Source organism: Oncorhynchus mykiss, chromosome 10 (genome assembly GCF_057628025.1).
Source record: "Oncorhynchus mykiss isolate SJ-2025 chromosome 10, ASM5762802v1, whole genome shotgun sequence".
Taxonomy (NCBI): domain Eukaryota; kingdom Metazoa; phylum Chordata; class Actinopteri; order Salmoniformes; family Salmonidae; genus Oncorhynchus; species Oncorhynchus mykiss.
In genome coordinates, this window is record NC_143031.1 from 69,578,931 (window position 1) to 69,606,503 (window position 27,573).

At 47.2% G+C, this 27,573-nt stretch overlaps 1 protein-coding gene across 2 annotated transcripts; it reads left to right on the forward strand.

The window, feature by feature from the left end:
• LOC110534532 (nephronectin) lies at window positions 1–27,120 on the forward strand. 2 transcript variants are annotated; one of them, XM_021619422.3, is made up of 7 exons: window positions 1–244; window positions 2,786–2,904; window positions 3,009–3,101; window positions 3,296–3,418; window positions 21,915–22,034; window positions 24,015–24,149; window positions 25,656–27,120. In XM_021619422.3, exons 1-7 carry the CDS (start codon window positions 138–140, stop codon window positions 25,874–25,876), a joined length of 918 nt encoding a protein of 305 aa, XP_021475097.2. In that variant the 5' UTR covers window positions 1–137; the 3' UTR covers window positions 25,877–27,120. The 2 variants fall into 2 exon arrangements, with proteins under 2 accessions (XP_021475097.2, XP_036789549.2); XM_036933654.2 differs by having other exon boundaries at window positions 22–244; window positions 3,296–3,355.
• Window positions 27,121–27,573: the final 453 nt, after the last annotated feature.

Consider the following 27,573-nt stretch of genomic DNA (forward strand, 5'->3'; position numbering starts at 1 on the left):
AGGAGGTGACCACGCCTTACTCCAGACTCACCGCAGGAGATATGCTGGCACAATAACGTGTCTCTGAAATGCGCTCATCACAAAATAAGGTTAAATAATATGTAGCTGTTTTATGAGCTGACAATTACCTTCGTGATATGATGGTATTTACGGTTGTCAGCGCGCGTCCGGTGCGCCACTGGTTGCTGGTTATCACCATGCGTTTTATTGCGTTCTCCATGGCTTTTCAACAGGACAGGAGCAGGTATGAAACAACTATAATTTGCAGTTGCCGCTAATTAAATTATATGTGCGGTGATGATGCAGGCTAAATCGCATTGTTTATTTACCTACTGATCATGACTGTAGGTTATTAATCTCATGACACCTGACGATCCATGTTTAGAGACTTTTCTTTACTGTTCTACTACTTACAGTTACTATATTCTAAAGTCTGTGAATTGTTAGACCAACTTGGTTTGGGAGTAATCACTCAATAGTCTCCTTTTCCTAGCCTTATTATATACCACTTTGGTGTGGAGGTATGCACCCCTCAAAATGACTGCCTCTGGCATTTTGGACTGACGATTGTAGGAAAGGTTTAACATCAGCTACACAGTAAATGGTATCCAATCTCCCCTGCAGTTTTGTTTAGTTCCCTATTTTTAATGAAACAGCAATTATTGCCATTTGGAATACAGCATGTGTGTGTTGAGGCTTCTCTCCACTGCATGTGAACCTAGAAGGTGTTTCATAAGTAGTTACAACAGCTCCAAATGACTTCCAGTCATAGAAATAGAATGTGTGTTCCAGAGTTCTGCTGTATTTACACAATGCTTTGTAATAGTGACTCCATATGAATATGTTGTTACCAATTGATTATAGATCCTCTTCCACAAGCCTTAGAGAGCCTCTGCACTCTCAACTATACAGTAGGTTGTCCAAAATGTGGACTGGTACTGTGTGTATATAGAGTCCCAGTCCACATTTTGGGCATACCTACCCACACTTTATTTTTTTTACATTGTAGAATAATAGTAAAGATATCAAAACTATGAAATAGCCCATATGGAATCATGTAGTAACCAAAAAAGTGTAAAACAAATCAAAATAAATGTTACATTTGAGATTCTTCAAAGTAGCCACCCTTTGTCTTGATGACAGCTTTGCACACTCTTGGCATTCTCTCAACCAGCTCCATGAGGTAGTCACCTGGAATGGATTTAAATTAACTGGTGTGCCATGTTAAACGTTAATTGGAGGAATTTCTTTCCTTCTTAATGTGTTTGAGCCCATCAGTTGTGTTGTGACAAGGTAGGGGTGGTATACAGAAGACAGCCCTATATGGTAAAATACCAAGTCCATATTATGGCAAGAACAGCTTAAATAAGCAAAGAGAAATGACAGCCCATTCATGAAGGTCAGTCAATCTGGAAATTTCAAGAACTTTGAAAGTTTCAAGTGCAATCGCAAAAACCATCAAGCGCTATGAGCTGCACCTCAGATTGCATCCCAAATAAATGCTTCACAGAGTAACAGACACAGCTCAACATCAACTGTGTGAATCAGGCCTTCATGGTTGAATTGCTGCAATTAAACCACTACTATTTATTTTAATCTTTATTTAACTAGGTAAGTCAGTTAAGAACAAGTTCTTATTTTCATTGACAGCCTAAGAACAGTGGGTTAACTGCCTGTCCCGGGTCCAGAAAGACAGATTTGTACCTTGTCAGCTCAGGGGTTTGAACTTGCAACCTTCCGGTTACTAGTCCAACGCTCTAACGCTCTAACCACTAGGCTACCCTAATGCCCCAGGACACCAATAAGAAAAAGAGACTTGCTTGGGCCAAGAAACACAAGCATTGGACATTAGACCGATGGAAATCTGTCCTTTGGTCTGATGAGTCCAAATTTGAGAATGTTGGTTCCAACTGTTGTGTCTTTGCGAGAAGCAGAGTAGGTGAATGGATGATCTCTGCATGTGTGGTTCCCACCGTGAAGCATGGAGGAGGTGTGATGGTGTGGGGTTGCTTTGCTGGTGACACATTTATTTAGAATTCAAGGCACACTTAACCAACAAGGCTACCACAGCATTCTGCAGCAATACGCCATCCCATCTGGTTTGCGCTATCATTTGTTTTTCAACAGGACAATGACCCAACACACCTCCAGGCTGTGTAAGAGTTATTTGACCAAGAAGGAGAGTGATGGAGTGCTGCATCAGATGATCTGGCCACAATCTCCTGACCTCAACCCAATTGAGATGGTTTGGGATGAGTTGGACCGCAGAGTGAAGGAAAAGCAGCCAACAAGTGCTCAGCGTATGTGGGAACTCCTTCAAGATGGTTGAAAAAGCATTCCAGGTGAAGCTGGTTGAGAGAATGCCAAGAGTGTGCAAAGCTGTCATCAAGGCAAAGGGTGGCTACTTTGAAGATTTGTTTAACACTTTTTTGGATACTTAATGATTCCAAATGTGTTATTTTATTGTTTTGATTTCTTCACAATGTAGAAAATATTAAAAAATAAAGAAAAACCCTTGAATGAGTAGGTGTGTCCAAACTTTTGACTGGTACTGTATATATGTATGTGTGTGTGTGTTTAGTCATACTGTTGAAGAGAGAAACAGTGTAGCAACACAAATAAGGCATTGATGACAACAACTATAGCCATGGTAGTGCAGAAACCTTGTGGTCTTTCTTAATTGTGGCAGATGAACCATTAACCCACTCTTCCTCTCCATCCACCCACCTTTCCATCTCACTCCATCCACCCCTCCATCTATCTACCTATCCATCCATCCCCCCAGGACAGTGAGGGCCGTGTCTGGGCCTCTCGGTGGGCCGTCGGCGTCCGTGGGGCTCTGCACCTTTGGCTCGTCTACTGCCTGCTGTTTAGGCTGGAGGAATGTCATGGGTGTCTGCCAGCGTAAGTCAGCGGCCACTGGGCAAGTCCTCCAGAAACAACAACAATGCAACAATACACCAGCCGAGGTTATCATATGTGTTTACCTGCTCTCTCTGACCATCTAGCTGTGTGCAACAAGCCTTGCAGGAATGGAGTCTGTGTGGGTCCAGACAAGTGCTCCTGCTCTGTGGGATACAAGGGCCAGAAATGTGACCAAGGTGGCTATCTTTGACTCTATATGATTCATGCATGTTGATTTAAGATTCTGTATGATTCAAGCATGTTGATTCCAGATACTATGTGATTCATGCATGTTGATTCCTGGTTATTGATTCCAGTTATTATGATTGATTCATGCATGCTGATCTTGATATGATTCCTGATCCTGATTGTTGTTGGTTGTTGATTCCAGATGTTAATGAGTGTGGTCTCCCAGAGCGACGATGCTCCAACAGCTGTATGAACACCCAGGGTAGTTACCGGTGTTACTGCGACCCCGGATACTACCTCATGACAGATGGTTCAACCTGCACCAGTACATACCAGTTCAAACCGGTTTCTGCCCAATTTCCTGGAACATCATGTCCCAACCATTGTTGAAATACCACGCGCGGGTAGAAGTCGCCCTCAGGCACTGATCTAGGATCAGCTCACCAACTTCTAAACTCTAACATTATACACTAGGGGGTACAATGCAAAACCGATCATAGATCAGCTTCTTGGGGGCAACTTCATCCTACTGTGATACCACAGGGCTCAGTGTCAGGACTGCATGTACTGGCGTGCTGATATGGGTCAAATGTTATTATAGACAAGGGGTAAAGTTTCAGTGGTTCTGGATCTTGATTGGCTGCTCAGCTTCCCCGTCAGCTACATACCTCCAGTCTGGATGATCCATTACCCAGAACCCCCCTGTCGTCCACGGGTCAATAGCGTCAAGTCTTATTCACTTGATCTAGAGTTTGACATTTGTTGTAGTGGGCACAGGGTTGGGTATTTTACTGTATGGTACAGTCAGGGTTGGGTGGGTTACGTTATGGTACAGTCAGGGTTGGGTAGGTTACTATATGGTACAGTCAGGGTTGGGTAGGTTACTGTATGGTACAGTCAGGGTTGGGTAGGTTACGTTATGGTACAGTCAGGGTTGGGTAGGTTACTATATGGTACAGTCAGGGTTGGGTAGGTTACTGTATGGTACAGTCAGGGTTGGGTAGGTTACTGTATGGTACAGTCAGGGTTGGGTAGGTTACTGTATGGTACAGTCAGGGTTGGGTAGGTTACTGTATGGTACAGTCAGGGTTGGGTAGGTTACTGTATGGTACAGTCAGGGTTGGGTAGGTTACTGTATGGTACAGTCAGGGTTGGGTAGGTTACTGTATGGTACAGTCAGGGTTGGGTAGGTTACTGTATGGTACAGTCAGGGTTGGGTAGATTACTGTATGGTACAGTCAGGGTTGGGTAGGTTAATTTATGGTACAGTCAGGGTTGGGTAGGTTAATTTATGGTACAGTCAGGGTTGGGTAGGTTACTGTACGGTACAGTCAGGGTTGGGTAGGTTACTGTATGGTACAGTCAGGGTTGGGTAGGTTACTGTATGGTACAGTCAGGGTTGGGTAGGTTACTGTATGGTACAGTCAGGGTTGGGTAGGTTACTGTATGGTACAGTCAGGGTTGGGTAGGTTAATTTATGGTACAGTCAGGGTTGGGTAGGTATCTATGGTACAGTCAGGGTTGGGTAGGTTATTGTATGGTACAGTCAGGTTTGGGTGGGTTACTGTATGGTACAGTCAGGGTTGGGTGGGTTACTGTATGGTACAGTCAGGGTTGGGTAGGTTACTGTATGGTACAGTCAGGGTTGGGTAGGTTACTGTATGGTACAGTCAGGGTTGGGTAGGTTACTGTATGGTACAGTAAGGGTTGGGTTGGGTAGGTTACTGTATGGTACAGTCAGGGTTGGGCAGGTTACTGTATGGTACAGTCAGGGTTGGGTGGGTTACTGTATGGTACAGTCAGGGTTGGGTTGGTTACTGTATGGTACAGTCAGGGTTGGGCAGGTTACTGTATGGTACAGTCAGGGTTGGGTGGGTTACTTTATGGTACAGTCAGGGTTGGGTAGGTTACTGTATGGTACAGTCAGGGTTGGGTGGGTTACTGTATGGTACAGTCAGGGTTGGGTAGGTTACTGTATGGTACAGTCAGGGTTGGGTAGGTTACTGTATGGTACAGTCAGGGTTGGGTAGGTATCTATGGTACAGTCAGGGTTGGGTGGGTTATTGTATGGTACAGTCAGGTTTGGGTGGGTTACGTTATGGTACAGTCAGGGTTGGGTAGATTACTTTATAGTACAGTCAGGGTTGGGTAGGTTACTGTATGGTACAGTCAGGGTTGCATAGGTATCTATGGTACAGTCAGGGTTGGGTAGGTTACTGTATGGTACAGTCAGGGTTGGGCAGGTTACTGTATGGTACAGTCAGGGTTGGGTGGGTTACTGTATGGTACAGTCAGGGTTGGGTTGGTTACTGTATGGTACAGTCAGGGTTGGGCAGGTTACTGTATGGTACAGTCAGGGTTGGGTAGGTTACTGTATGGTACAGTCAGGGTTGCATAGGTATCTATGGTACAGTCAGGGTTGGGTGGGTTACTGTATGGTACAGTCAGGGTTGGGTAGGTTACTGTATGGTACAGTCAGGGTTGGGTAGGTTACTGTATGGTACAGTCAGGGTTGGGTGGGTTACTGTATGGTACAGTCAGGGTTGGGTAGGTTACGTTATTGTACAGTCAGGGTTGGGTAGGTTAATTTATTGTACAGTCAGGGTTGGGTGGGTTACTGTATGGTACAGTCAGGTTTGGGTGGGTTACGTTATGGTACAGTCAGGGTTGGGTAGGTTACGTTATGGTACCGTCAGGGTTGGGTGGGTTACTTTATAGTACAGTCAGGGTTGGGTAGGTTACTGTATGGTACAGTCAGGGTTGGGTAGGTTACTGTATGGTACAGTCAGGGTTGGGTAGGTATCTATGGTACAGTCAGGGTTGGGTAGGTTACTGTATGGTACAGTCAGGGTTGGGTAGGTTACTGTATGGTACAGTCAGGGTTGGGTGGGTTACGTTATGGTACAATCAGGGTTGGGTGGGTTACTGTATGGTACAGTCAGGGTTGGGTAGGTTACTGTATGGTACAGTCAGGGTTGGGTAGGTTACTGTATGGTACAGTCAGGGTTGGGTAGGTTACTGTATGGTACAGTCAGGGTTGGGTGGGTTACTGTATGGTACAGTCAGGGTTGGGTGGGTTACTTTATGGTACAGTCAGGGTTGAGTAGGTTACTGTATGGTACAGTCAGGGTTGGGTAGGTTACTGTATGGTACAGTCAGGGTTGGGTAGGTATCTATGGTACAGTCAGGGTTGGGTAGGTTACTGTATGGTACAGTCAGGGTTGGGCAGGTTACTGTATGGTACAGTCAGGGTTGGGTGGGTTACTGTATGGTACAGTCAGGGTTGGGTAGGTTACTGTATGGTACAGTCAGGGTTGCATAGGTATCTATGGTACAGTCAGGGTTGGGTGGGTTACTATATGGTACAGTCAGGGTTGGGTAGGTTACTGTATGGTACAGTCAGGGTTGGGTAGGTTACTGTATGGTACAGTCAGGGTTGGGTGGGTTACTGTATGGTACAGTCAGGGTTGGGTAGGTTACGTTATTGTACAGTCAGGGTTGGGTAGGTTAATTTATTGTACAGTCAGGGTTGGGTGGGTTACTGTATGGTACAGTCAGGTTTGGGTGGGTTACGTTATGGTACAGTCAGGGTTGGGTAGGTTACGTTATGGTACCGTCAGGGTTGGGTGGGTTACTTTATAGTACAGTCAGGGTTGGGTAGGTTACTGTATGGTACAGTCAGGGTTGGGTAGGTTACTGTATGGTACAGTCAGGGTTGGGTAGGTATCTATGGTACAGTCAGGGTTGGGTAGGTTACTGTATGGTACAGTCAGGGTTGGGTAGGTTACTGTATGGTACAGTCAGGGTTGGGTGGGTTACGTTATGGTACAATCAGGGTTGGGTGGGTTACTGTATGGTACAGTCAGGGTTGGGTAGGTTACTGTATGGTACAGTCAGGGTTGGGTAGGTTACTGTATGGTACAGTCAGGGTTGGGTAGGTTACTGTATGGTACAGTCAGGGTTGGGTGGGTTACTGTATGGTACAGTCAGGGTTGGGTGGGTTACTTTATGGTACAGTCAGGGTTGGGTAGGTTACTGTATGGTACAGTCAGGGTTGGGTAGGTTACTGTATGGTACAGTCAGGGTTGGGTAGGTATCTATGGTACAGTCAGGGTTGGGTAGGTTACTGTATGGTACAGTCAGGGTTGGGCAGGTTACTGTATGGTACAGTCAGGGTTGGGTGGGTTACTGTATGGTACAGTCAGGGTTGGGTAGGTTACTGTATGGTACAGTCAGGGTTGGGTAGGTTACTGTATGGTACAGTCAGGGTTGGGTGGGTTACTGTATGGTACAGTCAGGGTTGGGTGGGTTACTTTATGGTACAGTCAGGGTTGGGTAGGTTACTGTATGGTACAGTCAGGGTTGGGTAGGTTACTGTATGGTACAGTCAGGGTTGGGTAGGTATCTATGGTACAGTCAGGGTTGGGTAGGTTACTGTATGGTACAGTCAGGGTTGGGTGGGTTACTTTATGGTACAGTCAGGGTTGGGTAGGTTACTGTATGGTACAGTCAGGGTTGGGTGGGTTACTGTATGGTACAGTCAGGGTTGGGTAGGTTACGTTATTGTACAGTCAGGGTTGGGTAGGTTAATTTATTGTACAGTCAGGGTTGGGTGGGTTACTGTATGGTACAGTCAGGTTTGGGTGGGTTACGTTATGGTACAGTCAGGGTTGGGTAGGTTACGTTATGGTACCGTCAGGGTTGGGTGGGTTACTTTATAGTACAGTCAGGGTTGGGTAGGTTACTGTATGGTACAGTCAGGGTTGGGTAGGTTACTGTATGGTACAGTCAGGGTTGGGTAGGTATCTATGGTACAGTCAGGGTTGGGTAGGTTACTGTATGGTACAGTCAGGGTTGGGTAGGTTACTGTATGGTACAGTCAGGGTTGGGTGGGTTACGTTATGGTACAATCAGGGTTGGGTGGGTTACTGTATGGTACAGTCAGGGTTGGGTAGGTTACTGTATGGTACAGTCAGGGTTGGGTAGGTTACTGTATGGTACAGTCAGGGTTGGGTAGGTTACTGTATGGTACAGTCAGGGTTGGGTGGGTTACTGTATGGTACAGTCAGGGTTGGGTGGGTTACTTTATGGTACAGTCAGGGTTGAGTAGGTTACTGTATGGTACAGTCAGGGTTGGGTAGGTTACTGTATGGTACAGTCAGGGTTGGGTAGGTATCTATGGTACAGTCAGGGTTGGGTAGGTTACTGTATGGTACAGTCAGGGTTGGGCAGGTTACTGTATGGTACAGTCAGGGTTGGGTAGGTTACTGTATGGTACAGTCAGGGTTGGGTAGGTTACTGTATGGTACAGTCAGGGTTGGGTAGGTTACTGTATGGTACAGTCAGGGTTGGGTGGGTTACTGTATGGTACAGTCAGGGTTGGGTGGGTTACTTTATGGTACAGTCAGGGTTGAGTAGGTTACTGTATGGTACAGTCAGGGTTGGGTAGGTTACTGTATGGTACAGTCAGGGTTGGGTAGGTATCTATGGTACAGTCAGGGTTGGGTAGGTTACTGTATGGTACAGTCAGGGTTGGGCAGGTTACTGTATGGTACAGTCAGGGTTGGGTGGGTTACTGTATGGTACAGTCAGGGTTGGGTAGGTTACTGTATGGTACAGTCAGGGTTGCATAGGTATCTATGGTACAGTCAGGGTTGGGTGGGTTACTATATGGTACAGTCAGGGTTGGGTAGGTTACTGTATGGTACAGTCAGGGTTGGGTAGGTTACTGTATGGTACAGTCAGGGTTGGTTGGGTTACTGTATGGTACAGTCAGGGTTGGGTAGGTTACGTTATTGTACAGTCAGGGTTGGGTAGGTTAATTTATTGTACAGTCAGGGTTGGTGTGGGTTACTGTATGGTACAGTCAGGTTTGGGTGGGTTACGTTATGGTACAGTCAGGGTTGGGTAGGTTACGTTATGGTACCGTCAGGGTTGGGTGGGTTACTTTATAGTACAGTCAGGGTTGGGTAGGTTACTGTATGGTACAGTCAGGGTTGGGTAGGTTACTGTATGGTACAGTCAGGGTTGGGTAGGTATCTATGGTACAGTCAGGGTTGGGTAGGTTACTGTATGGTACAGTCAGGGTTGGGTAGGTTACTGTATGGTACAGTCAGGGTTGGGTGGGTTACGTTATGGTACAATCAGGGTTGGGTGGGTTACTGTATGGTACAGTCAGGGTTGGGTAGGTTACTGTATGGTACAGTCAGGGTTGGGTAGGTTACTGTATGGTACAGTCAGGGTTGGGTGGGTTACGTTATGGTACAATCAGGGTTGGGTGGGTTACTGTATGGTACAGTCAGGGTTGGGTAGGTTACTGTATGGTACAGTCAGGGTTGGGTAGGTTACTGTATGGTACAGTCAGGGTTGGGTAGGTTACTGTATGGTACAGTCAGGGTTGGGTGGGTTACTGTATGGTACAGTCAGGGTTGGGTGGGTTACTTTATGGTACAGTCAGGGTTGAGTAGGTTACTGTATGGTACAGTCAGGGTTGGGTAGGTTACTGTATGGTACAGTCAGGGTTGGGTAGGTATCTATGGTACAGTCAGGGTTGGGTAGGTTACTGTATGGTACAGTCAGGGTTGGGCAGGTTACTGTATGGTACAGTCAGGGTTGGGTGGGTTACTGTATGGTACAGTCAGGGTTGGGTAGGTTACTGTATGGTACAGTCAGGGTTGCATAGGTATCTATGGTACAGTCAGGGTTGGGTGGGTTACTATATGGTACAGTCAGGGTTGGGTAGGTTACTGTATGGTACAGTCAGGGTTGGGTAGGTTACTGTATGGTACAGTCAGGGTTGGGTGGGTTACTGTATGGTACAGTCAGGGTTGGGTAGGTTACGTTATTGTACAGTCAGGGTTGGGTAGGTTAATTTATTGTACAGTCAGGGTTGGGTGGGTTACTGTATGGTACAGTCAGGTTTGGGTGGGTTACGTTATGGTACAGTCAGGGTTGGGTAGGTTACGTTATGGTACCGTCAGGGTTGGGTGGGTTACTTTATAGTACAGTCAGGGTTGGGTAGGTTACTGTATGGTACAGTCAGGGTTGGGTAGGTTACTGTATGGTACAGTCAGGGTTGGGTAGGTATCTATGGTACAGTCAGGGTTGGGTAGGTTACTGTATGGTACAGTCAGGGTTGGGTAGGTTACTGTATGGTACAGTCAGGGTTGGGTGGGTTACGTTATGGTACAATCAGGGTTGGGTGGGTTACTGTATGGTACAGTCAGGGTTGGGTAGGTTACTGTATGGTACAGTCAGGGTTGGGTAGGTTACTGTATGGTACAGTCAGGGTTGGGTAGGTTACTGTATGGTACAGTCAGGGTTGGGTGGGTTACTGTATGGTACAGTCAGGGTTGGGTGGGTTACTTTATGGTACAGTCAGGGTTGGGTAGGTTACTGTATGGTACAGTCAGGGTTGGGTAGGTTACTGTATGGTACAGTCAGGGTTGGGTAGGTATCTATGGTACAGTCAGGGTTGGGTAGGTTACTGTATGGTACAGTCAGGGTTGGGCAGGTTACTGTATGGTACAGTCAGGGTTGGGTGGGTTACTGTATGGTACAGTCAGGGTTGGGTAGGTTACTGTATGGTACAGTCAGGGTTGGGTAGGTTACTGTATGGTACAGTCAGGGTTGGGTGGGTTACTGTATGGTACAGTCAGGGTTGGGTGGGTTACTTTATGGTACAGTCAGGGTTGGGTAGGTTACTGTATGGTACAGTCAGGGTTGGGTAGGTTACTGTATGGTACAGTCAGGGTTGGGTAGGTATCTATGGTACAGTCAGGGTTGGGTAGGTTACTGTATGGTACAGTCAGGGTTGGGTGGGTTACTTTATGGTACAGTCAGGGTTGGGTAGGTTACTGTATGGTACAGTCAGGGTTGGGTGGGTTACTGTATGGTACAGTCAGGGTTGGGTAGGTTACGTTATTGTACAGTCAGGGTTGGGTAGGTTAATTTATTGTACAGTCAGGGTTGGGTGGGTTACTGTATGGTACAGTCAGGTTTGGGTGGGTTACGTTATGGTACAGTCAGGGTTGGGTAGGTTACGTTATGGTACCGTCAGGGTTGGGTGGGTTACTTTATAGTACAGTCAGGGTTGGGTAGGTTACTGTATGGTACAGTCAGGGTTGGGTAGGTTACTGTATGGTACAGTCAGGGTTGGGTAGGTATCTATGGTACAGTCAGGGTTGGGTAGGTTACTGTATGGTACAGTCAGGGTTGGGTAGGTTACTGTATGGTACAGTCAGGGTTGGGTGGGTTACGTTATGGTACAATCAGGGTTGGGTGGGTTACTGTATGGTACAGTCAGGGTTGGGTAGGTTACTGTATGGTACAGTCAGGGTTGGGTAGGTTACTGTATGGTACAGTCAGGGTTGGGTAGGTTACTGTATGGTACAGTCAGGGTTGGGTGGGTTACTGTATGGTACAGTCAGGGTTGGGTGGGTTACTTTATGGTACAGTCAGGGTTGAGTAGGTTACTGTATGGTACAGTCAGGGTTGGGTAGGTTACTGTATGGTACAGTCAGGGTTGGGTAGGTATCTATGGTACAGTCAGGGTTGGGTAGGTTACTGTATGGTACAGTCAGGGTTGGGCAGGTTACTGTATGGTACAGTCAGGGTTGGGTAGGTTACTGTATGGTACAGTCAGGGTTGGGTAGGTTACTGTATGGTACAGTCAGGGTTGGGTAGGTTACTGTATGGTACAGTCAGGGTTGGGTGGGTTACTGTATGGTACAGTCAGGGTTGGGTGGGTTACTTTATGGTACAGTCAGGGTTGAGTAGGTTACTGTATGGTACAGTCAGGGTTGGGTAGGTTACTGTATGGTACAGTCAGGGTTGGGTAGGTATCTATGCTACAGTCAGGGTTGGGTAGGTTACTGTATGGTACAGTCAGGGTTGGGCAGGTTACTGTATGGTACAGTCAGGGTTGGGTGGGTTACTGTATGGTACAGTCAGGGTTGGGTAGGTTACTGTATGGTACAGTCAGGGTTGCATAGGTATCTATGGTACAGTCAGGGTTGGGTGGGTTACTATATGGTACAGTCAGGGTTGGGTAGGTTACTGTATGGTACAGTCAGGGTTGGGTAGGTTACTGTATGGTACAGTCAGGGTTGGTTGGGTTACTGTATGGTACAGTCAGGGTTGGGTAGGTTACGTTATTGTACAGTCAGGGTTGGGTAGGTTAATTTATTGTACAGTCAGGGTTGGTGTGGCTTACTGTATGGTACAGTCAGGGTTGGGTGGGTTACTGTATGGTACAGTCAGGGTTGGGTTGGGTGGGTTACTGTATGGTACAGTCAGGGTTGGGTAGGTTACGTTATTGTACAGTCAGGGTTGGGTAGGTTACTGTATGGTACAGTCAGGGTTGGGTAGGTATCTATGGTACAGTCAGGGTTGGGCAGGTTACTGTATGGTACAGTCAGGGTTGGGTGGGTTACTGTATGGTACAGTCAGGGTTGGGTGGGTTACTTTATGCAACGGTCAGGGTTGGGTAGGTTACTGTATGGTACAGTCAGGGTTGGGTAGGTTACTGTATGGTACAGTCAGGGTTGGGTTGGGTAGGTTACTGTATGGTACAGTCAGGGTTGGGCAGGTTACTGTATGGTACAGTCAGGTTGGGTGGGTTACTGTATGGTACAGTCAGGGTTGGGTGGGTTACTGTATGGTACAGTCAGGGTTGGGTAGGTTACTGTATGGTACAGTCAGGGTTGGGTAGGTTACTGTATGGTACAGTCAGGGTTGGGTGGGTTACTGTATGGTACAGTCAGGGTTGGGTGGGTTACTTTATGGTACAGTCAGGGTTGGGTAGGTTACTGTATGGTACAGTCAGGGTTGGGTAGGTTACGTTATGGTACAGTCAGGGTTGGGTAGGTATCTATGGTACAGTCAGGGTTGGGTAGGTTACTGTATGGTACAGTCAGGGTTGGGTAGGTTACTGTATGGTACAGTCAGGGTTGGGTGGGTTACGTTATGGTACAGTCAGGGTTGGGTGGGTTACTGTATGGTACAGTCAGGGTTGGGTAGGTTACTGTATGGTACAGTCAGGGTTGGGTTGGTTACTGTATGGTACAGTCAGGGTTGGGTAGGTTACTGTATGGTACAGTCAGGGTTGGGTAGGTATCTATGGTACAGTCAGGGTTGGGTAGGTTACTGTATGGTACAGTCAGGGTTGGGTAGGTTACTGTATGGTACAGTCAGGGTTGGGTGGGTTACGTTATGGTACAGTCAGGGTTGGGTGGGTTACTGTATGGTACAGTCAGGGTTGGGTAGGTTACTGTATGGTACAGTCACGGTTGGGTAGGTTACTGTATGGTACAGTCAGGGTTGGGTGGGTTACTGTATGGTACAGTCAGGGTTGGGTGGGTTACTGTATGGTACAGTCAGGGTTGGGTAGGTTACTGTATGGTACAGTCAGGGTTGGGTAGGTTACTGTATGGTACAGTCAGGGTTGGGTTGGGTAGGTTACTGTATGGTACAGTCAGGGTTGGGCAGGTTACTGTATGGTACAGTCAGGGTTGGGTGGGTTACTGTATGGTACAGTCAGGGTTGGGTGGGTTACTTTATGGTACAGTCAGGGTTGGGTAGGTTACTGTATGGTACAGTCAGGGTTGGGTGGGTTACTGTATGGTACAGTCAGGGTTGGGTGGGTTACTGTATGGTACAGTCAGGGTTGGGTTGGGTGGGTTACTGTATGGTACAGTCAGGGTTGGGTAGGTTACGTTATTGTACAGTCAGGGTTGGGTAGGTTACTGTATGGTACAGTCAGGGTTGGGTAGGTATCTATGGTACAGTCAGGGTTGGGCAGGTTACTGTATGGTACAGTCAGGGTTGGGTGGGTTACTGTATGGTACAGTCAGGGTTGGGTGGGTTACTTTATGGAACGGTCAGGGTTGGGTAGGTTACTGTATGGTACAGTCAGGGTTGGGTAGGTTACTGTATGGTACAGTCAGGGTTGGGTTGGGTAGGTTACTGTATGGTACAGTCAGGGTTGGGCAGGTTACTGTATGGTACAGTCAGGGTTGGGTGGGTTACTGTATGGTACAGTCAGGGTTGGGTGGGTTACTGTATGGTACAGTCAGGGTTGGGTAGGTTACTGTATGGTACAGTCAGGGTTGGGTAGGTTACTGTATGGTACAGTCAGGGTTGGGTGGGTTACTGTATGGTACAGTCAGGGTTGGGTGGGTTACTTTATGGTACAGTCAGGGTTGGGTAGGTTACTGTATGGTACAGTCAGGGTTGGGTAGGTTACGTTATGGTACAGTCAGGGTTGGGTAGGTATCTATGGTACAGTCAGGGTTGGGTAGGTTACTGTATGGTACAGTCAGGGTTGGGTAGGTTACTGTATGGTACAGTCAGGGTTGGGTGGGTTACGTTATGGTACAGTCAGGGTTGGGTGGGTTACTGTATGGTACAGTCAGGGTTGGGTAGGTTACTGTATGGTACAGTCAGGGTTGGGTTGGTTACTGTATGGTACAGTCAGGGTTGGGTAGGTTACTGTATGGTACAGTCAGGGTTGGGTAGGTATCTATGGTACAGTCAGGGTTGGGTAGGTTACTGTATGGTACAGTCAGGGTTGGGTAGGTTACTGTATGGTACAGTCAGGGTTGGGTGGGTTACGTTATGGTACAGTCAGGGTTGGGTGGGTTACTGTATGGTACAGTCACGGTTGGGTAGGTTACTGTATGGTACAGTCAGGGTTGGGTGGGTTACTGTATGGTACAGTCAGGGTTGGGTGGGTTACTGTATGGTACAGTCAGGGTTGGGTAGGTTACTGTATGGTACAGTCAGGGTTGGGTAGGTTACTGTATGGTACAGTCAGGGTTGGGTTGGGTAGGTTACTGTATGGTACAGTCAGGGTTGGGCAGGTTACTGTATGGTACAGTCAGGGTTGGGTGGGTTACTGTATGGTACAGTCAGGGTTGGGTGGGTTACTTTATGGTACAGTCAGGGTTGGGTAGGTTACTGTATGGTACAGTCAGGGTTGGGTAGGTATCTATGGTACAGTCAGGGTTGGGTGGGTTACTTTATGGTACAGTCAGGGTTGGGTAGGTTACTTTATGGTACAGTCAGGGTTGGGTAGGTTACTGTATGGTACAGTCAGGGTTGGGTGGGTTACTGTATGGTACAGTCAGGGTTGGGTAGGTTACTGTATGGTACAGTCAGGGTTGGGTAGGTTACTGTATGGTACAGTCAGGGTTGGGTGGGTTACTGTATGGTACTGTCAGGGTTGGGTGGGTTACTGTATGGTACAGTCAGGGTTGGGTAGGTTACTGTATGGTACAGTCAGGGTTGGGTAGGTTACTGTATGGTACAGTCAGGGTTGGGTGGGTTACTGTATGGTACAGTCAGGGTTGGGTGGGTTACTTTATGGTACAGTCAGGGTTGGGTAGGTTACTGTATGGTACAGTCAGGGTTGGGTAGGTTACTGTATGGTACAGTCAGGGTTGGGTAGGTATCTATGGTACAGTCAGGGTTGGGTAGGTTACTGTATGGTACAGTCAGGGTTGGGTAGGTTACTGTATGGTACAGTCAGGGTTGGGTGGGTTACGTTATGGTACAGTCAGGGTTGGGTGGGTTACTGTATGGTACAGTCAGGGTTGGGTAGGTTACTGTATGGTACAGTCAGGGTTGGGTTGGGTAGGTTACTGTATGGTGCAGTCAGGGTTGGGCAGGTTACTGTATGGTACAGTCAGGGTTGGGTGGGTTACTGTATGGTACAGTCAGGGTTGGGTTGGTTACTGTATGGTACAGTCAGGGTTGGGTAGGTATCTATGGTACAGTCAGGGTTGGGTGGGTTACTTTATGGTACAGTCAGGGTTGGGTAGGTTACTTTATGGTACAGTCAGGGTTGGGTAGGTTACTGTATGGTACAGTCAGGGTTGGGTGGGTTACTGTATGGTACAGTCAGGGTTGGGTAGGTTACTGTATGGTACAGTCAGGGTTGGGTAGGTTACTGTATGGTACAGTCAGGGTTGGGTGGGTTACTGTATGGTACAGTCAGGGTTGGGTGGGTTACTGTATGGTACAGTCAGGGTTGGGTAGGTTACTGTATGGTACAGTCAGGGTTGGGTAGGTTACTGTATGGTACAGTCAGGGTTGGGTAGGTTACTGTATGGTACAGTCAGGGTTGGGTAGGTTACGTTATGGTACAGTCAGGGTTGGGTAGGTTAATTTATTGTACAGTCAGGGTTGGGTGGGTTACTGTATGGTACAGTCAGGTTTGGGTGGGTTACGTTATGGTACAGTCAGGGTTGGGTAGGTTACGTTATGGTACCGTCAGGGTTGGGTAGGTTACGTTATGGTACAGTCAGGGTTGGGTAGGTCACGTTATGGTACAGTCAGGGTTGGGTAGGTTACTGTATGGTACAGTCAGGGTTGGGTAGGTTACTGTATGGTACAGTCAGGGTTGGGTGGGTTACTGTATGGTACAGTCAGGGTTGGGTGGGTTACTTTATGGTACAGTCAGGGTTGGGTGGGTTACTGTATGGTACAGTCAGGGTTGGGTAGGTTACTGTATGGTACAGTCAGGGTTGGGTAGGTATCTATGGTACAGTCAGGGTTGGGTAGGTTACTGTATGGTACAGTCAGGGTTGGGTAGGTTACTGTATGGTACAGTCAGGGTTGGGTGGGTTACGTTATGGTACAGTCAGGGTTGGGTGGGTTACTGTATGGTACAGTCAGGGTTGGGTAGGTTACTGTATGGTACAGTCACAGTTGGGTAGGTTACTGTATGGTACAGTCAGGGTTGGGTGGGTTACTGTATGGTACAGTCAGGGTTGGGTGGGTTACTGTATGGTACAGTCAGGGTTGGGTAGGTTACTGTATGGTACAGTCAGGGTTGGGTAGGTTACTGTATGGTACAGTCAGGGTTGGGTTGGGTAGGTTACTGTATGGTACAGTCAGGGTTGGGCAGGTTACTGTATGGTACAGTCAGGGTTGGGTGGGTTACTGTATGGTACAGTCAGGGTTGGGTGGGTTACTTTATGGTACAGTCAGGGTTGGGTAGGTTACTGTATGGTACAGTCAGGGTTGGGTAGGTTACTGTATGGTACAGTCAGGGTTGGGTAGGTATCTATGGTACAGTCAGGGTTGGGTAGGTTACTGTATGGTACAGTCAGGGTTGGGTGGGTTACGTTATGGTACAGTCAGGGTTGGGTGGGTTACGTTATGGTACAGTCAGGGTTGGGTGGGTTACTGTATGGTACAGTCAGGGTTGGGTATGTTACTGTATGGTACAGTCACGGTTGGGTAGGTTACTGTATGGTACAGTCAGGGTTGGGTGGGTTACTGTATGGTACAGTCAGGGTTGGGTGGGTTACTGTATGGTACAGTCAGGGTTGGGTTGGGTGGGTTACTGTATGGTACAGTCAGGGTTGGGTAGGTTACGTTATTGTACAGTCAGGGTTGGGTAGGTTACTGTATGGTACAGTCAGGGTTGGGTAGGTTACTGTATGGTACAGTCAGGGTTGGGCAGGTTACTGTATGGTACAGTCAGGGTTGGGTGGGTTACTGTATGGTACAGTCAGGGTTGGGTGGGTTACTTTATGGAACGGTCAGGGTTGGGTAGGTTACTGTATGGTACAGTCAGGGTTGGGTAGGTTACTGTATGGTACAGTCAGGGTTGGGTTGGGTAGGTTACTGTATGGTACAGTCAGGGTTGGGCAGGTTACTGTATGGTACAGTCAGGGTTGGGTGGGTTACTGTATGGTACAGTCAGGGTTGGGTTGGTTACTGTATGGTACAGTCAGGGTTGGGTAGGTATCTATGGTACAGTCAGGGTTGGGTGGGTTACTTTATGGTACAGTCAGGGTTGGGTAGGTTACTTTATGGTACAGTCAGGGTTGGGTAGGTTACTGTATGGTACAGTCAGGGTTGGGTGGGTTACTGTATGGTACAGTCAGGGTTGGGTAGGTTACTGTATGGTACAGTCAGGGTTGGGTAGGTTACTGTATGGTACAGTCAGGGTTGGGTGGGTTACTGTATGGTACAGTCAGGGTTGGGTGGGTTACTGTATGGTACAGTCAGGGTTGGGTAGGTTACTGTATGGTACAGTCAGGGTTGGGTAGGTTACTGTATGGCACAGTCAGGGTTGGGTGGGTTACTGTATGGTACAGTCAGGGTTGGGTAGGTTACGTTATGGTACAGTCAGGGTTGGGTAGGTTAATTTATTGTACAGTCAGGGTTGGGTGGGTTACTGTATGGTACAGTCAGGTTTGGGTGGGTTACGTTATGGTACAGTCAGGGTTGGGTAGGTTACGTTATGGTACCGTCAGGGTTGGGTAGGTTACTGTATGGTACAGTCAGGGTTGGGTAGGTTACTGTATGGTACAGTCAGGGTTGGGTTGGTTACTGTATGGTACAGTCAGGGTTGGGTAGGTTACTGTATGGTACAGTCAGGGTTGGGTAGGTATCTATGGTACAGTCAGGGTTGGGTAGGTTACTGTATGGTACAGTCAGGGTTGGGTAGGTTACTGTATGGTACAGTCAGGGTTGGGTGGGTTACGCTATGGTACAGTCAGGGTTGGGTGGGTTACTGTATGGTACAGTCAGGGTTGGGTAGGTTACTGTATGGTACAGTCACGGTTGGGTAGGTTACTGTATGGTACAGTCAGGGTTGGGTGGGTTACTGTATGGTACAGTCAGGGTTGGGTGGGTTACTGTATGGTACAGTCAGGGTTGGGTAGGTTACTGTATGGTACAGTCAGGGTTGGGTAGGTTACTGTATGGTACAGTCAGGGTTGGGTAGGTATCTATGGTACAGTCAGGGTTGGGTAGGTTACTGTATGGTACAGTCAGGGTTGGGTGGGTTACGTTATGGTACAGTCAGGGTTGGGTGGGTTACGTTATGGTACAGTCAGGGTTGGGTGGGTTACTGTATGGTACAGTCAGGGTTGGGTATGTTACTGTATGGTACAGTCACGGTTGGGTAGGTTACTGTATGGTACAGTCAGGGTTGGGTGGGTTACTGTATGGTACAGTCAGGGTTGGGTGGGTTACTGTATGGTACAGTCAGGGTTGGGTTGGGTGGGTTACTGTATGGTACAGTCAGGGTTGGGTAGGTTACGTTATTGTACAGTCAGGGTTGGGTAGGTTACTGTATGGTACAGTCAGGGTTGGGTAGGTTACTGTATGGTACAGTCAGGGTTGGGCAGGTTACTGTATGGTACAGTCAGGGTTGGGTGGGTTACTGTATGGTACAGTCAGGGTTGGGTGGGTTACTTTATGGAACGGTCAGGGTTGGGTAGGTTACTGTATGGTACAGTCAGGGTTGGGTAGGTTACTGTATGGTACAGTCAGGGTTGGGTTGGGTAGGTTACTGTATGGTACAGTCAGGGTTGGGCAGGTTACTGTATGGTACAGTCAGGGTTGGGTGGGTTACTGTATGGTACAGTCAGGGTTGGGTTGGTTACTGTATGGTACAGTCAGGGTTGGGTAGGTATCTATGGTACAGTCAGGGTTGGGTGGGTTACTGTATGGTACAGTCAGGGTTGGGTGGGTTACTGTATGGTACAGTCAGGGTTGGGTAGGTTACTGTATGGTACAGTCAGGGTTGGGTAGGTTACTGTATGGTACAGTCAGGGTTGGGTGGGTTACTGTATGGTACAGTCAGGGTTGGGTGGGTTACTGTATGGTACAGTCAGGGTTGGGTAGGTTACTGTATGGTACAGTCAGGGTTGGGTAGGTTACTGTATGGCACAGTCAGGGTTGGGTGGGTTACTGTATGGTACAGTCAGGGTTGGGTAGGTTACGTTATGGTACAGTCAGGGTTGGGTAGGTTAATTTATTGTACAGTCAGGGTTGGGTGGGTTACTGTATGGTACAGTCAGGTTTGGGTGGGTTACGTTATGGTACAGTCAGGGTTGGGTAGGTTACGTTATGGTACCGTCAGGGTTGGGTAGGTTACTGTATGGTACAGTCAGGGTTGGGTAGGTTACTGTATGGTACAGTCAGGGTTGGGTTGGTTACTGTATGGTACAGTCAGGGTTGGTTAGGTATCTATGGTACAGTCAGGGTTGGGTGGGTTACTTTATGGTACAGTCAGGGTTGGGTAGGTATCTATGGTACAGTCAGGGTTGGGTAGGTTACTGTATGGTACAGTCAGGGTTGGGTGGGTTACGTTATGGTACAGTCAGGGTTGGGTGGGTTACTGTATGGTACAGTCAGGGTTGGGTAGGTTACTGTATGGTACAGTCAGGGTTGGTTAGGTTACTGTATGGTACAGTCAGGGTTGGGTAGGTATCTATGGTACAGTCAGGGTTGGGTGGGTTACTTTATGGTACAGTCAGGGTTGGGTAGGTATCTATGGTACAGTCAGGGTTGGGTAGGTTACTGTATGGTACAGTCAGGGTTGGGTGGGTTACGTTATGGTACAGTCAGGGTTGGGTGGGTTACTGTATGGTACAGTCAGGGTTGGGTAGGTTACTGTATGGTACAGTCAGGGTTGGGTAGGTTACTGTATGGTACAGTCAGGGTTGGGTAGGTATCTATGGTACAGTCAGGGTTGGGTAGGTTACTGTATGGTACAGTCAGGGTTGGGTGGGTTACGTTATGGTACAGTCAGGTTTGGGTGGGTTACTGTATGGTACAGTCAGGGTTGGGTAGGTTACTGTATGGTACAGTCAGGGTTGGGTAGGTTACTGTATTGTACAGTCAGGGTTGGGTAGGTTACTGTATGGTACAGTCAGGGTTGGGTGGGTTACGTTATTGTACAGTCAGGGTTGGGTAGGTTACTGTATGGTACAGTCAGGGTTGGGTAGGTTACTGTATGGTACAGTCAGGGTTGGGCAGGTTACTGTATGGTACAGTCAGGGTTGGGTGGGTTACGTTATTGTACAGTCAGGGTTGGGTAGGTTACTGTATGGTACAGTCAGGGTTGGGTAGGTTACTGTATGGTACAGTCAGGGTTGGGCAGGTTACTGTATGGTACAGTCAGGGTTGGGTGGGTTACTTTATGGTACATTCAGGGTTGGGTAAGTTACTGTATGGTACAGTCAGGGTTGGGTAGGTTACTGTATGGTACAGTCAGGGTTGGGTTGGGTAGGTTACTGTATGGCACAGTCAGGTTTGGGCAGGTTACTGTATGGTACAGTCAGGGTTGGGTGGGTTACTGTAAGGTACAGTCAGGGTTGGGTTGGTTACTGTATGGTACAGTCAGGGTTGGGTAGGTTACTGTATGGTACAGTCAGGGTTGGGTAGGTATCTATGGTACAGTCAGGGTTGGGTAGGTTACTGTATGGTACAGTCAGGGTTGGGTAGGTTACTGTATGGTACAGTCAGGGTTGGGTGGGTTACGTTATGGTACAGTCAGGGTTGGGTGGGTTACTGTATGGTACAGTCAGGGTTGGGTAGGTTACTGTATGGCACAGTCAGGGTTGGGTAGGTTAATTTATGAATGTAATTTGTTACAGTTACTGGTTACTTGTCCAAAATTGTTAATTCTTACATAACTTGTAGATGATCCAAACTCAGTAACGTAATGTAAAAACATCCTTTCTAAATTTAAAGGTAATACTAGAAGTAATTTAGAAAGGTAGACCTATCTGTAATCTGATTACAATATTTTTGCTGGTAATGTTAGTTTTTTTGTAATACATTACTCCCCAACCCTGTGGGGGCAATATAGAGGAGCAACTGTTAACTGGTGTAATCAATCTAAAGCAAGGAATATAATATGAGTATGACATAAGACCAAACCAAACTGGTTTCATATCACTGCTTGTGAGTCTTACAGTACAGCACATGGTTTGTGTGTGGTGGCATGTGTTCGTTCCAACCATCCATTTCTGCCTTGACTCTCAGCCAGTTTATCCTGTGTTCTCTTCCAGAAGAGCCTGAGTGCTCCGCCGCACGCTGCCAGTTCGGTTGCCAGATCGACCGGTGGGGAGAGGTGCGCTGTCTGTGTGCCACCGGCCTCCACCTGGCCGCCGACAACAGGACCTGTGAAGGTGGGCTTCCTCGGCAACCCCATGATAACCCCATTGCCATGGCAACCCCCAAACTCCTCCCTCCCCTCTAGTTCTTTCAGTTCCAATGCCATGGGAAGAAGTAAGGGGGGACTGGGATTGGGAAACAGCCCAGAGTTTGGTGCATTCCTTTGGCATTACTATGGGGTATACTGTGTGCTAGCCATGATCGTAGCATGACAGTGTGTAGCTACTAGTTCGGTCTCTGGCTGCTATTAGAGAGCAGGTGGAGAGACAGGTTCCCATATGTTCACTACTAGAGGACATGTTAACGACCTCCACCCAGCTATTACTAACAGCGCCTACCCACTGAGTCTGTCCACAGAACGATAAACCCCGCAATTACCTCAAGTGTTAAGAAAACAGACCCCGGGTCCCAGTCGCTGTACTCTACTCTTTGCCCTCTCCTTAAAATAGCTAGCACTCATTACTTTGACGTCCCTTAGCTCGATAACTGTGGTGAGGACGTAAAGTCCTCGCAGCAGACACCTTCTGTCCTGCTAACGAGGCCCAGCCTCCATGGTTGATCCTGAGAGCCATTGCCTCATTCTCACGCCACAGGAGAGTAGCTGTAGGAACTAACCAACCAGGCCTGAGACCTCAGAGAAATCATAACAGTCATATACTGTAGGTAGTTACAGTGGAACATATTTTACATTTATTTTGTATTATTCCCCTCTAAATGGAACTGATTTAGACCTGGGACACCAGGTGAATGCAATTCATTATCAAGTAGAACAGAAAAGCAGCAGTACTCCGGACCTCTTAGGGTAAGAGTTGAACACCCCTTCTCTAGGTACTGCAGAGGCCTAGTCAGCAGGGCTCTCTAACCCTGTTCCTGGAGGGCTACCGTCCTCTAGGTTATCACTCTAACCCTGTTCCTGGAGAGCTACCGTCCTCTAGGTCTCCACTCTAACCCTGTTCCTGGAGATCTACCGTCCTGTAGGTTTTCACTCTAACTCTGTTCCTGGAGAGATACCGTCCTGTAGGTTTTCATTCTAACCCTGTTCCTGGAGAGCTACCGTCCTCTAGGTTTTCATTCTAACCCTGTTCCTGGAGAGCTACCGTCCTCTAGGCTTTCACTCTAACCCTGTTCCTGGAGAGCTACTGTCCTCTAGGCTTTCACTCTAACCCTGTTCCTGGAGAGCTACTGTCCTCTAGGTTTTCATTCTAACCCTGTTCCTGGAGAGCTACTGTCCTCTAGGTTTTCATTCTAACCCTGTTCCTGGAGAGCTACCGTTCTCTAGGTTTTCATTCTAATCCTGTTCCTGGAGAGCTACCGTTCTCTAGGTTTTCATTCTAACCCTGTTCCTGGAGAGCTACCGTCCTCTAGGTTTTCACTCTAACCCTGTTCCTGGAGAGCTACCGTCCTGTAGGTTTTCACTCCAACCCCGATTCGAATAATTAGCTGGTTGATAAGCTGAATCAGGTTAGTTACAACAGGAGGGTTTCTCTCCAGGACATGGGCAGCTTAAACAGAACCATTAGAACAAAGACACAACCATAGCATCATCATGACAGGTTCAATTCCCCTGTTATTCTGTACTTGGACCAACTCCTCAGTGTCTGAAGTGACATCATATTGTGGGATATACAGTATCACTAATTTGCCTTCATTTCAACCACATCTACATTTGTAACATTAGAATTGTTCTAGTTACAGAGAGACAGTGAAGCACCTGAAAAGTATTGTGTGTGAGTGTGTTGTGATTCCTTGTTGTTGAACAACAGCAGTGTACATTTCAAATACAAAAAAACTCCCAAGATGGCCAAAGCACTCATGTCCTCTTTCTGATGTATAGGTAGGTAGTGATTGTTTTGAGCTGAGAAAACAACCCTAGGTTCTTTACAGCACTTTGTCGTCTCCCTTGTATATGTTACATCTAGTGGGTGTGTGTGTGTGTGTGTGTTTATGCATGCTCAGGTGTTGAGTTTGTATGGCCTTGTTGTGCTGTTTTGCAGATGTGGACGAGTGTCGCGGGGCGTCAGATGTTTGCCCTCCCCGGCGCACTTGCAAGAACACCTTTGGCAGCTTTGTGTGTGTGTGCAGGGAGGGCTTTGTGTTGGGGACGCTCCAGGACTCAGTGCAGTGTCGAGGTACGGACATCCCCCATACTGTACAGCAAGCTGTAAAGGCTCTTAGAAACCAGTATTAACATTAACAGGGAATGTAAGGCTGTTAGATACCAGTATTAATATTAACAGGGAATATACGGCTGTTAGATACCAGTATTAACATTAACAGGGAATGTAAGGCTGTTAGATACCAGTATTAATATTAACAGGGAATATAAGGCTGTTAGATACCAGTATTAACATTAACAGGGAATGTAAGGCTGTTAGATACCAGTATTAATATACTTACTTACTGGCTGGCTGGCTGGCTGGCTGGCTGGCTGGCTGGCTGGCTGGCTGGCTGGCTGGCTGGCTGGCTGGCTGTGACTTTACCCGATGTATGACATTAATATAATTTCTTCCTTCAGCATCTCTCAGCAGATGGCCATGTGTCTCGTAAAATATGCTGTGGTAGTGTGCATGTGTGTGCATTCATGCATGTGTGTGTGTAAGCCACAGACCCACTTTTCTCAGTGTCAGTGCTGTTTAAATTAATGACTACCTCACAGCACGCCCTCACATGTTCCTCTCATTTAGCCTACGTTTCATTGTCAAACAGACCGATCCTCTGTAGATGAGCTTTGGCTGCAGCAACCCAGTGAGAGCCTGAATGTAATTCCTCTAGCTTGCCTCCCCCGCTCGCTCAGCTGTGGTAGCTGTTATTGCTTATGCTTCCTTGGCGAACATTGCAACACCTATTTCCTGGAGCTTTGAGACAGACTAGTTGTTACTCAACAACCCCTTGACCTCACACTCAGTGAGTCGAGTCAAGTCATGGCTTCCTGCTGGCTCTCTCTGTGTGCTGGCTGGCCGATAATGTCTTCACCTCAGAGCCAGTGAAAGGTGGAAAAGCTATCCAGTAATACTCAAAACAAGCATGGGTCTTACTGTAAAACTGCATGGGTTTGGTCTCTGCTTTCCAGCTTGGTTTGGGTTGCCAAATTCAGAGCTCACGGGCAAAGGAGAAGTAACTGAAATTAAGTCAGAATGCTAATTAAACAGACCATCAGTTTGTGTTGAACGTGATGAGCAGCATTGGGATCAGGGCCAAGAGAGGAGAGCGAGAGGAGAGGAGAGAGAGAGATAAGAAAGAGAGAGATAAAGGAGAGAGAGGAGAGAGAGGGGGGAGAAGAGAGAGAGAGAGAGAGAGAGAGAAGAAAGAGAGAGGAGAGAGAAGCGCGAGAGAGAGGAGAGTAAACACAAAGCTGACTTTGACATAGATGCTGTCTAGTACTGTAGATTAGGACATCTGGAAAACATTCTACAACATCCACACGTGTCTCAGTGTTAGATTCAATGGAGAATTGACTGATTTGAATTCAGATCTGTTGATACTTTCAATATGGCTGTTTCAGTTAGGATGAGACTGACAAAATAATACTTGTGTATTGATGTTGATTCTCTTAAGAATCCACACAAGCATTATTGCTTGGTGCTGATATTCATCTTCTTCTTATCATGTCACCGTATCCTCCTCCCTCTCCCCAGATAAGGACGAGTGTCTGGACAGTACTCACCTGTGTAGCCGTCATTCCCAGTGTTTCAACACCTTTGGTTCCTACACCTGTCAGTGTCTGGAGGACTACTCTGGCGACGGCCACACGTGCTGGCCGAGGAGAGCCTCCCAGTCCAAGACCTCCATGTACCTCCGGTACAAACTCTCCAAAAGGACCAGGCCCATACAACAACCACGACGTCCGCAACTCTGACGGTGCCTCTGGTTCTGACTGATAACACTGTTGTGAAGTAGTTACTGGCGGACATTTTGGGTCGAGTCGTGTTGAAGCAGCACGTGGGAGGAAAATAGATTTGTGTTGAAGCAGCTTCATAGGACAAATCACGAGGTAGATATGGGGTAAATTGAGGTGGAGTTCAGCTATCACAACATAGTTAAAGCCGAGTAATGCTAAGAATTCCTCACACAACTGGAAAGTGTGGTAACGGTCTGTTTTAGCCTATCATTTGCCAGGCCTCTCTTCAGTTAGTCAACAAAGATCCTAGATTGCTACACGGTGCCATTAGTGGTCTGCTGTTTGTTGTCAGTCAAAGAAGCCATTCATTTGACAAACACATTCGTCAAGGAACCACACTCTGTAGTCTGCCTGCCATGCTTCAGACTCAAAACGCTCTGTGATGACATGGAATTTTCCTTTGTTTAAGTTTCCCAGCTTATTGTCTCCGAAAAGGTTACGGTTAAGAACAAGTTTCACACGCGCTGCCATACTGCTACTTTGGCATTTGTAACCAATTTCACTATACACATGTTGTCAGCATAAGGGATCTTGATAGGGACTTCATGTAGTGAGTGATTAGCTAGTTTTCTGACAGGCCAGTGGGTGTACACGAGGGGACTATTAGTCCGTAGGGACTAGTCTTTGAGAGGAGTGTATACGTCATTATTTGTTAATAAAAGGCTGACCTCTGGTGGAAAGATAAGGGAGGATATTTGTCTTCGAGAGAGAGAGAGCAGCGTCACCCTGACTTCTCCATAGATGGGATCATAGATAGCAGTATCACCCTGACTTATCCATAGATGGAATCATAGTCAGCAGCATCACCCTGACTTCTCCATAGATGGGATCATAGTCAGCAGCATCACCCTGACTTCTCCATAGATGGGATCATAGATAGCAGCATCTCCCTGACTTCTCCATAGAAGGGATCATAGATATCAGCATCTCCCTGACTTCTCCATAGATGGGATCATAGATATCAGCATCTCCCTGAGTTCTCCATAGATGGGATCATAGATAGCAGCATCTCCCTGACTTCTCCATAGAAGGGATCATAGATAGGCTACATAACCGAAAGCTGTTGAAATGCATGTATTTGTTGAGTCGTGTTAATTAATTAAGGCACTTTGAGAGATCGTCTGTTTGATGATGTAAAATGTCTGGAACAATGGTATACTTGTTGAATGGGAACCAACCAATAAAGTTTGTTGTTATTATTATTGTTGTGTGGGCTCTGTAATGTATTGTGGCTTCACTTGCCCTTCACATGGGAATGGAATTCAGTCGGGATTGTAGACGTTTCATGATTTTGGATTCCGCAGAGAAAATTGCCTTTAAATCCATATTGGGCCACAATAATGCTTCTGACTTACAGTACTAACATGGTCATGCCCATTTCATGACCCGTCATGGCAGGAAATCAGGGTAAAACAAGCTGCCACACACTCTACATCAGAGTTGTAAAGTACTTCAGAAAAAAATACTTTAAAGTACTACTTAACTAGTTTTTTTGTGGTATCTGTACTTTACTTTAATATTTATATTTTTGACAACTTTAACTTCACTACATTCCTAATGAAAATGATGTACTTTTTACTCTATACATTTTCCTCTGACACCCAAAAGTACTCGTTATATTTTGAATGCTTAGCAGGACAGAACATGGTCCAACG

Excerpts from the sequence above, each read along its gene's own strand:
- LOC110534532 (XM_021619422.3), top strand. The coding sequence starts at position 138 with ATGATGGTATTTACGGTTGTCAGCGCGCGTCCGGTGCGCCACTGGTTG. Across the intron at positions 3,419-21,914 it reads AGATGGTTCAACCTGCACCA|AAGAGCCTGAGTGCTCCGCC; the intron begins GTACATACCAGT and ends GTTCTCTTCCAG. Across the intron at positions 22,035-24,014 it reads CGACAACAGGACCTGTGAAG|ATGTGGACGAGTGTCGCGGG; the intron begins GTGGGCTTCCTC and ends GCTGTTTTGCAG.